An 11,425-nucleotide genomic window follows, 5' to 3' on the forward strand; every position below is an offset into this window, starting at 1 on the left:
ACAAAAGCTAGTTTGTTTTTAAAATAGGCTGCGACAAAAGCAACAACGTAGCCTAGAGGTAGATATACCTGCTGGTAATCCTTTTATAATTTAGTACATCACATATTAGCACGGTGTTGTAGGTTTGTTCAAATACTACATTAACACATATTCCCATAATGCTCTCCTCTACACATTTTGGTGTGTTTGATTTGTTAACACATGCTGGCTGGAGAAAAACCAATTACAGTTAGAAACGGTAAAGAAGATGAAAGTTAGTTTAACACATGCTGGCTGAAGAAAAAACAATTACAGTTAGAGATGGTAAAGCAGCTGAAAATCACTTCAAAAAAAATAAAAGATAACATATTGCTATTGTTACAATAGTGGTCAATAATATTATATAATATATATAATATGTATAGATAAAAAATGTTTTTGTGTGTATGATATATTGACAAAGAATATATAATTATTAATGAGTTCAGATTTAAAATACATTAGTCAGTAGTAAACAAACACCCCGACTGTCATGGTTAATAGACACGCGCTCCCGCTCGTGCACCTTCCTCGAATCGGGGACGTGCTTGTATGCGCGTTCACATTGTGTATCCAGTGTGTGAGACGCAATTCATCATCACAGTCCATTCAATTTCTACCAGACGCTGACCTACTCAGAGCTACAGCAATGGTAGGTTCGCCGTCGTTTTATTTATTTTTTATCTCCTTTATACATATTCTCACGGGTTTAGCTGCCTAAAACCAATTTAATCTTCATGTCTGGGAATGTTTGTGGTCAGCCGGTGTTTATTTTGTAGATATCGGTTTCGGCATTAAACATGCCAAGCCGGTTTTGTGCCGCAAGAGCCGCTGTTAGCACCGGGGCTAGGCAGCGACCAGCTCGGCTATCCCGGAGGTTGGACAGCTGATAAAGCTTTAACGGGCCACCGTGAAGCCGCTTTTTACCTTCATCACACTCGGGAGAGCTTTCCGTGCGGCAGTTTTTACAGGATCGAGATAACAGACCAGATAAACCTCCAACGGTCCTGAAGTGCTGGCGCCATTTCGTTCATCTCGCCGTGTTTCGCTGACAAAAAGCGGATTTAGAGGGCCTCGTCTGGGTTAACATCCACACCGTTGCCATGGCGCTGCTTCAGTGTTTTCACTGCATCATGTTTCCATTATTTCACCTCTGCTCGTCGATGCTTCCTCAGTAATGGAGCACAGCGGTGGCAGGTGCAGCAGCGCCTCAGGGCCACCTAGCTCAGGGTATTGTTAGCTAGCCGCGTTAGCGGACTCAGAAAATGACACCCATTATGGCTGGCGCTAGCTGAGATTTTCTGTTTCTTTGTCTGTACACGGCTCCCTCTCTGTCGGTGTGTTAGGCGCTGGTTGACTGCGTGCTCCAGATGGGGACATTTTTAGCCCCCAGTGATGGCAAACAGATAGATATTAGGATTATGACCGAGTTGTATTGTGTCAATAAATGCGTGAATTAACCGACTAACTGGCCGGTTTGAGTCCAGTTTTGCCTTATATAGCAAGCTAGCGCACACATGTGCGTGTGCTGCATTCATGGCCCCACCCTGAATTTGGTGCAAAGACCATTTTGTTTGGTGGCGTATTATAATGGATCTGCAATTACAGTCAGCTTACTGCCGATTGAGACGTGATCGTTTTGCCTTTTTATCTATAAGCTTTTTCCAGATATTTTACTGAACTGTCACCATTATGTAACGTCAGATTGGCAGCGCTGGATCCGCTCGCTAAAGCTAACGGGCCACTGACTGGGTCTGCACGGTCGCTGCTGCGTATCTCTTCTAGTTGCGCATCACACCATTAGAGTACCACACAGTACTAATATGGAATAACTAATTTATGTCTCTGTTCAGTCATACATGATCATCAGCGATTAGAGATAAAGAAAACGACAGAATATGGCGTTATTGTTCGTGCATCACTACAACACGAAACATTTAAAATATATGTATGACTAAATATCACAGTTTCTGTTAACGGCCAGCTGTGTTTTGTGGTTTTCACTGCTGAGTCTGCATCCTGGTCTCACAGCAAGTAAATCTGCCTGCTGAACACTTTAAGAGTTTGAATGGTGTGAGGCCTGCAAAGGAATGAAAGACTTGGACTATGACTGGCACTGAGTCATGTGAACCTTGTCTTCTATAAAGAAAGGTATCCGTGGTTAAGATTAGATAAGTAGCATAGTGATCACCCTGGTGATATTAGCTTGCTGCTACACCAAAGAAATTAATAGAAACTAAACAATAAAATTAGGCCAAAGCTACGTAGTGGGAAGGAGGTAATGGAAACGGACAAATAGTTCAAGTAACTTGTGTTTATATACTGAAGAATGACCCATGTAAACAATATGGTCATTGTAATTTCTTAACATCACTATGGAGGAAGATTTTAGTGGGGCAAAAAAATGCAAAATGAGTTAAAAAAAATGTAAATTTAAGTCTATCTTAAGTCTAACTTAAGTATAATCCTTACTTTTATTGTTTTTTAAGGGGAATTCAGGAAGTGAAGGATGGGATTATGCTTGTTTGCTAGTTAATTATTAATCAGATATTCCCTGTTATCTCACACAGGCCTTTGACGCCCTGAACAAACATACACTGTCTGCCAGTGTTGCTTTGCAGCCGGGTTCCTTTTCCGTCTTTCCTGTCCCATTATTTCCTTTTCATTGTTGTTTCTTTCCATGTCTGGTTTTTCACTGACACGCTGTTGGTAGATAGCATTAGTTTTCTTCTCATGAGACTGCACTTTCCTGTGATGAAGGCCTTAAACGGAGTCAGAAGACACGACTGACTGGGTTTATTGGGCAGCCTTGACTTAGCGATGTGACTTGTATTCTATATTTCAACAGAAGCCCCATTGTTTGTAACTGAAACGCTTAATTCCCGACCACACCCTCGCCCACACGGTCGTCTTTATGGCGATACACGGCTGTTCTGTCTGCCTGCCTGCAGAAAAAACTTACGTAATGTGTCATGCCTGCAGAAGCCACACCTGTTAGCTGAACTTATTTTCAAGTGTTCGTATTCGAGGTGGACTTTGGTCAAGCAGGACGGCCCACGTATATTCTTTCTTTTCTTTGTCGTCGTCACAACTTCACCTTATTCATAATAAATACTTCTAAAAGGCTGCACTGAGTGAATCACCAGTGTTGATTTCATTTGAACCACCTGTGCTAACCAGTTGGATCATTTTCGGATTGCTTTACACAGCTTAACTCTTGCACCACCACCACGGCCAACAGCTTGTCACAGCAGCACCATTTGTGTTTCAGTCCTCCTTATCAGTCGCCCTTGTAAGAAACATTCCTGTGGTGTGTGATAGTCACATGCCGCCCTCTCAGGCCCTTCTTCAGCTTCATGATGTCTGCTTTTACTCTACCTAAATGGCCACTTCTGGTCTGTTGAAGACTGTGGCCACTCATTTAAGCAAAACTGTCACAGTGGAATACGCCATATTAATAGTTAATAGTTAATTAATAGTTATTTGCTCATTATTTTGAGATTAAATGATTGTTTGGTCTGTACTGTCAAAGAAATGGCAAGAAAACCTCATCACAGTTTCTCCCACCCCTACTAGATCTATTCAGATTAACTGTTTTGTCCTACCATGAATCTTGCACACAAATATATTTATTTTAATATTAGCACAGATCAAGTAAGCAACATATTTACATCTGGAAAGCTGGTTGTTATGGGATTTCTTTAATTGACCCAAAACTGTTTGTAGATTAATCTTTTTTTTTAACTCGCGTGTGTTCTGCTTTGTCTTCCATAAAACAACTTGGAAATCAGGTTCATTTACATTTTTAGCGAAGTGTATCCTGGTGAAATTAGTATTAATGGGTTGTACGCTGTAATAGACCTCAACTTTTCAGCCAAACACACTGGACCCTGTATTAACAGCTTGTTCTCTCTGCAGGCCTCCGGTGTGAAAGTGACAGATGAAGTCATCGCAGTCTTCAATGACATGAAGGTGCGTAAGGCACAGGCAAACGAGGATGAGAAGAGGAAGAGGAAGAAGGCCATTCTGTTCTGCCTGAGCAAGGACCTCAAGAACATTGTCCTGGATGATGGTAAGGAGATCCTCCTCGGTGACCTGGGAACCACCGTCCAGGATCCATACCAGCACTTTGTGAAGATGCTGCCCCCAGACGACTGCCGCTACGCCCTGTATGACGCCACCTATGAGACCAAAGAAACAAAGAAGGAGGACCTGGTCTTCATCTTCTGGTGAGGGCAGCCATAATCAAACATTAATAGGTTTATGACCTCCATTGAGATGTCTTTAGACTTTAATGTCTTCCCTCTCTTCACAGGGCTCCAGATAGTGCTCCGTTGAAGAGCAAGATGATCTATGCCAGCTCAAAAGATGCTATCAAGAGGAAATTTGAAGGTGAGTAGCAGTATGTGTGTTGGTTTAGATTGAGAACCATCAAGCACAAACATATTTATTTAATCCTGGACTACACCTGACAGATATCCAAACCTGAAGCTGTACTGACTCAAATCATGTGAACATGAAAGAAAGGAGTCAAGTGACAAACCCATTAGCAGATTCAACAGTTACCTTCAGCTCTGCAAATCATTTTAGGATCTTTCAGCTCATTGTTTTGAGTTTCCTGCTCACGGTTTAGTCTCGGGTGTCTCATGACATTGTTTAAATGCACTCTCAATGCTACCAGTTCAAGCAGCAAGCCAGCACAGTTCTAGCCTCTGGAGATGTTCGAGACCCAAGCAGAGTTAAAAGGACAGCGAATATTAAACTAAGCTTTTGTCCTGAGCAGGGCAGGGGCATGCTCAAACCAATGAGAGTTTTGAACGAGGATCTTCTGATGTTATAAATATCACCGTCTCACCTCAGATGACATATGAGAAATTGTTAATTTTGCCTTTGTACTAGCGCCACTGGCCTGAATATGTGGTTCTTATTTGTTTTTTATTTGCTTAATGTGGCTTTTAGACAGGAGGTGTGCTGAATGAATACAACAAACATCTTTCATACATAATAAAATCAGATGTTTATGGTTTGAAGAGCAAAACATTTTAATTAAGTCACACAATGATTGAATTAGATGGCACAGCTGGGCGGCATCATCAGACGATATAATGCTTTCAATTAGAACTCGTGGTCACGACAATGAAAGTCGCGTACTCAAAATGTTTCGCCTTTTAAGTGGCAACATTACCTGTAAGTCGTGAGAACACTGCTGCTAGGCAACCGTTGACGTCAAGAAGCCACCACGGCTAGCAGTTTAGCAAGGTAATGACCAGGGGCCTTGATTTAGGCGTAACGAAAACATGAAGTTGTTTGAATATCCATATTTTCCTCAACACATTTTATAAAAGAAAATTATAACCCCCTTCTATGTCCCAACCGGGTTGACGCACCCCCAGTCCTCCACACCTTCAAAAACAACAAAAAAATGCACTCTCGCATTTGAATTAAACTGAAACACTAAACATTTTCAATATAATGCAACAAAGTTACGCACAAGCTTCCACTTTTAAGAGCAAAGAGGATGGATGACGGGCTCAGGCTCAGAGGCCAAAAGCAGACAAGTTGGGGGAAATTATATATTTTTAGCCACATTAAACAAAAATTGCAGCAACTTTAAATGACCGTGGAGATGACATCATCAACCCCATCATCAGCCAGATCTGTTGCACTTCTCTCCTCTGTTGCCTCAAATTCCTCACTCTCTCTTGGTTCCTCTCCTCCTTCATTGCTAACTTTGTCTTGAGATATACAGTGCGTTACATTTTTCATCTCGTGCACCCCCTACAAACTTGGACCACACTAAGCTTTTTAGTTACGTGGCAGTGAGTGCCACAAGAGGGCGCTGTTTAAATGGCGTTTACTTGCGCACACCACATAAAGGCAGTAAAATTGTTCTATTTTAGTGTCTGTGTGGCATTTATACCTGGTTAACAATAGATTAAAGTCACTTCACAGAACTTGATTTATATATTTTAATTTTGCACCAAAGTGATGTAAATACCTCCAGTTGTCAGGTGTAGTGAATAATTTGTACATATCTATTGACACTTAATTAAACATGTTGGTCAACGGACATTCACGTGTTAATCTTAAAGAATACAAACCTTATTTTCCACCATAACTTGCCTGATGAAAATCTGTTAGAGATGCATTTCTCTGAAAACAAACCGATACATAATTGTGACTGCTTCGTTTATTTTTCTTTCAGGTATTAAGCACGAGTGGCAGGTGAACGGTTTGGAGGACCTCAAAGACCGGCACACCCTGGCAGAAAAGCTCGGCGGCTCATCAGTAGTCAGCCTGGAAGGATCCCCTATATAAATACCACTCCCCTCTCCTCTCTGGCTTCGACTGAGGCCTTTCAGACACATCTGTTGGGTTTAGCTGTTCATTCCAGTGTGGTGTGGAGAAGGGCAAAAGCAGAACCAGCATCATTCGTGGGCCTCTCGGGGAGGGATATTGTGGGTGGGTTTGGGGTCAAGTGACAGTAAAAAGAAAAGAAAAAAAAAAAAAGCAGACTGTCATTTCAGTTCATGCAACATAAAGATTACGAACAAAACACACACAAAGGAAAAACATTAAGATACAACTGAGGAAGGATGATGACGATAAAACTTAAATACACATATTGTTCATGTTTAAGGACAGGGTTTTGTTCTTTCTGAGTTCCATTTGAAGGATTGCAGAGAAAGGGACAACTTTAGTTTTCCAACCATTGACTCCTGACAAATAATTGTTCCAACTACATTTAATTATATTTTTTTTTTTGCCAAACTTCTAGTTAAGTTTTGTAAGTGTGTGTAGTTGAGACTAGATGTAGTGTGAACTAATTCATTCTTGATTGCACAACATGTATCAAAACCTTCTCTGGGGGAACACGGTTATTAAATATATATATTTTTTCTTTGTTTTGTTATTCCATTGTTTTGGGTTTTTTTTCTTTTCTTTTTCAACATACAAATTCCAAAACTTGAGTGATTCCTTTTTATTTCTGGTTCTGGGTCAGACAACATTTGATGTAGTAAAACACAACATTCCTTGTACTTGTTAAAACCAGGATTTAAAAACTTTGGTGTTATGAAGGTCTGATGGGGAGCGATGTGTATATGAAGGACCAGCGGTCAGAGTTTAGACTGAATATTGAATGGTGGATGTTTTGTATCGTCTCCTTATCTCTAATAAAAAGCACTAAACTACTGATTTGTTCTGCTCTTATTGAATTTCTTAAAACTTGTTTTGAGGATTATCTATTTACAGCAACATGATTACACTGATTTTTGAAATCTAAACTGATGTTGCAATTGTTTTGTTTATTGTAGAAAAATAGACAAATATATCATCAATGTCATGAATATTTATCTAAATTCAAAGATATGCACTTTACAGTTAATGCATAAAATATGATAAAATAAAAAACATAATCTCTGGCGTCAGGTCAAGTGAAGCTGCAGTACTCGTTATGACCACAGAGGGGCAGCTCAGCACCACTCCTGAAATCAAAACCATTCACACAAACATTGTTATAAATCTCTGTTTATTAAAATATATCAAGCATTTTTCAAAAAATAAAATTAGCTCTCTGTGTTTTCAGTCCACACTGAGAAGATATACTGTCTGCTGAAAAGTACTGTCCTTGAACTACATCAGGCTTTATTCTGAATGCAGGCTGAAGCAAAAGGAGGTGAATGATCCACAAAGAGCAATAAAAATATTAAAACCATGTCCCAAAGGAAAAAGCAGGAAAAATAAAAATCCTCGGAAGGAAAATAATCTGCTGCTACTCACAACACTCTTATGTTAATTCTGTGGAAACACTGACCGTGCTATTAATCTGAATGTGGGCAACAACATATTAAAAGATGCCGTGGTGATGATCTCACAGGCTAATTTGTTTAATAGGCCCAGAAGTTCAAGGGAGCAAATTAAATACAGACCAAAAGTAGATGAGCTTCACTGTGGTTTAACTGAAGGATGTAACCTCTGTGTGGAATTAAGCCTGTTTCACTCTTCTTTCTTCAGGAGAAATGGGACATTTCACCTTGTTTATACTTTCACAACACCCCCCGTCTTAGTCCTGGACACAGTCTAGTCGGTTTCCGTGCACCCAGTAACAGATCTGAGCAAACTTCAGAGGAGTAATACGCACAGCCACATTGTAATCCCGGTTCTCTCCATCTATCTCCAACCACTGGTGTCCAGAGAAAATGCCAATGACCTTCCTTTCCCAGCGCTCTAAGCTGTTGTCCCACACTCGTCCATACACACCAGAGCCGCTGGCTCCAGGTCGGGCATCACAGTGCTGGTATATCAGGTTGCTGGACTCTTCTTCCACGGGACAAAATCTGTACACCAGCTCTCCGGGTCTGTCGCTGTCAAAACCAGAGAAGTGGATGCGCTTCCCTGCCAGATCATCAGAGGAGGGAGCCACAGACAGGCGCATGAAGGGACGTCGGTGAGGCCAACGCAGCTCCAACAGGGCGTAATCAAAGTCCATGCTGACCTCCTGAGGACCCTGGATCCAGCCCTTTGGCACACGAGTACGTTTCACCCGTACCCAACGAACTAGAGACTTCTTGCCAGAGGTGAGGCCAGTTTTGGTGCCGTTGATGGAGGGAGGAATCAAGAAGCCCACCCTCAGCTTCCGTGCCCCATTGACATAATCCTTCCCATCATGAACACAGTGGGCGGCTGTGAGGACGTGCTGCTGGGACACGAGAACACCGGTGCAGCCAGTGGAGATCCGCACGGCAGTGGAGAAGGGGTAATCTAATAGGAAGTCGTCACCTTGGATGTTAAAGCGGCCATCAGCTCCGTAGATCTGTCTCCTCACACGCTTATGTCTGGGCTTTGCTCTAAATCTCCTCCCCAGGGGCAGCTGAGCAAAGTCATCCCTTTCAAACTCATCATCACCCTCCACGTCCACCGTAGTGAGAGTGCGGGAGCCGTCGGCGTACAGCGTCTCAAATGCCAGCTGCTCAGAGAGCTGCTCCCTCTGCTCCTCTTGCTCTCCTCTGTGGAAGCAGCTGGAGTTGCAGTGAGTGGTGAAGTCCAGCTGAGTGTGAGCACTGAAGCGGGAGCGGGTGAGAGGGGTCGGCGTGTGAGGGACCAGCGTGGGGACGTGGGCAGACGGCTGTTGAGGAGCGTGGAGGAGAGACAAGGTGAAAGGGAGGAGAAGATGGAGGAGCAGGAGCAGGTGAGTTAGGAGAAAGCTCTCGTGTGGCGCCATCATGGTGATGGAAAACACTGTAGGAAAATAATCAGAGGACAACAGTTTAGCGATGAGGGACTGCCAAGAAAACAACTGTGGAAAACATTCCTAAACAAGCGGCCTCACAAACACACAAAATCTAATCCCTCATAAATCTGAACTCGCTCACAACTGATTGTTGATTGTAAATCACAGCGTCTAACTGAGGTCAGCTTACAAATGTTGCAAGGCAGGCCTGAATTTCATCTGGTGTGACGAGGCAACAATGAACCTCTTGTTCCTACAATATAGATTACCAGGAAAATAGGATTTCCGCCCAATGGAAGCAAACAAGCATTTTAATGTCCGTTTGGTACAAAAGCTTCAAGATGAAGACAAAGCTGAGTGGTCAGATTTTTTGTTTACAGTAACAACCCTCAATCAAATATTTGTTAAAGCTCAAAGATAAGAAGGTGTTTTCTATCAACCATTAACTACTTCACACTGTATGTGGGGCTTTCAGGGCAGATTAGCAGGGACAAGGAGATACTTGATCCCCTCTCTAATGGCTGCAGATCCCGAGGCACTCATGGCACGAACCGAGCAGGTGTGTAAAAAGTGAAACAAGTTGAGGCAGGGCGGTGGAACAGAGCATTATTGCTAACAAAAGGCAGGGTGGGGCCTGTCTACACACCTATGAGCTGGTCCATATAACACTGCAAAGGAGGCACAAAAGAGAGCAAGCAGGGAAAGTACAAGCCACATCATCTTAAGTGGTAAATTGGCTGCTGCTCAAGTATTGAAATGAGTTTGTAACACTGACACATTGTATAGCTTTTTTAATACAATACATGTGATTCAAATATCAAACCAAGCTCTGGAAAGACAGATATAATCTAAGATTTAGGATGTGAAGGAAATAAACTGTATGTGTAGAGTACATGGTAAAATATAGCTAATAGAGCATCTTTAATGAGTGAAAAATAAGTGTAAACTCACATGTTTATAGAACCTGAACTGCAAATAAACTGCATCAAAGGCAGATATTCAAAAATCCTACATAATCTTCTAAAACTGATGTAATTTGATTTATTCATGCAGTAAAGTCAAACTAAGTTCAGCTCTCTCTAACACCTGCCACACATCAAGGAAGAACACATATTATTTCAGTTAAAACTATGAAGATGGTTAAAAAGCGACACCATATAAAGAAATTCATCATCACCCAAATATCTGTCCTGAACAATCTTCCATTTTACATCTAGACTGTAAATCCACCCACATTTATTCATGCAATGACCCCTGAATGCAACATTTTAGGCAGTAGATAGAGCAGGGAAATGTGTTCACTTCCCAAACAACACTATTAATGTAATATATTACCTCCTGATTAGAGATCAATGGTCCGTGTTTACATCCCAGTCAAGTTTTCCTCCCCATCAGACAAGTCCCTCAGGATCATTTCCCCAAGTTTCCCTCATCATCTCCGGTGACAGGTAGTCAGTTTCTCCCCTCGTCTCTATCTCTCTCCGGAAGGGAAACTTTCCTCTCTCTTTTACAGCTGTAGAAATGCAGCGCCAGGTGTGGGCTGGGTGTCGGGACGTCCTCTGAAACCTGCTCGGCTCAGACTCAGAGACACAAATGAAATCTCTTCTCTGAAAGACGTGTTTTCTCTCCGTGCAGCCTCCGGCCTCACGGTCCTAGCGCCCCTCCCTGTCCCATATGAGAATCTGCAACTCATGAAGGAACTGATGACCATACGATATCCCACTTTGTACCATTTTTACGTTGATAACATATAATAATAAATACCTTCAAATATTTTAACTAAGTACAGTCAGAGAATAATTTGTGAAATTTTTTATGGATAAATAATAAGAAAAGCTAACCACCTCTAACATAAACATGCTAACATACATACTGTTACCCATTTAGTGTGCTGGCATGCTAACCCGTGCTATTTAGCTGACTTGATTTTATTTGCTTGGTCACAAATGTCATCCTGCAAACTTGCTAATATATTTACCCCGTTTCCTTTCTCGGCTAAGCATGCCAGCATGCTAACATTTAATGACTAGCACTGAGGCTGACATATGCACACAATCACAATGCTAACACATTTAACTGTTAAAAATGTTCACCATTTAGTGTGTTGGCATGCTAACTTCGGCTAATTAACACTATAGTACAGCTGAGGCAGACAAATTTAATTTGTTAAATTGT

The 11,425-nt window shown here is 41.7% G+C and overlaps 2 protein-coding genes across 2 annotated transcripts; one reads left to right on the forward strand and one right to left on the reverse strand.

Moving 5' to 3' along the window:
- The first annotated feature begins 569 nt into the window (after positions 1 to 569).
- cfl1 (cofilin 1) lies at positions 570 to 7,213 on the forward strand. Its single transcript, XM_084550468.1, has 4 exons — positions 570 to 670; positions 3,937 to 4,247; positions 4,334 to 4,410; positions 6,224 to 7,213. The coding sequence occupies exons 1-4, from the start codon at positions 668 to 670 to the stop codon at positions 6,334 to 6,336; spliced, it is 504 nt and encodes a 167-aa protein (XP_084406594.1). The 5' UTR covers positions 570 to 667; the 3' UTR covers positions 6,337 to 7,213.
- A 241-nt stretch (positions 7,214 to 7,454) lies between these two features.
- On the reverse strand, positions 7,455 to 10,943 carry prss23 (serine protease 23). The gene is made up of 2 exons (XM_084550363.1): positions 10,586 to 10,943; positions 7,455 to 9,258 (listed from the first exon to the last, which is right to left on the reverse strand). The coding sequence occupies exon 2, from the start codon at positions 9,242 to 9,244 to the stop codon at positions 8,084 to 8,086; it is 1,161 nt and encodes a 386-aa protein (XP_084406489.1). The 5' UTR covers positions 9,245 to 9,258; positions 10,586 to 10,943; the 3' UTR covers positions 7,455 to 8,083.
- Positions 10,944 to 11,425: the final 482 nt, after the last annotated feature.

Source organism: Chelon labrosus, assembly GCF_963514085.1.
Source record: "Chelon labrosus genome assembly, chromosome: 8".
NCBI lineage: Eukaryota > Metazoa > Chordata > Actinopteri > Mugiliformes > Mugilidae > Chelon > Chelon labrosus.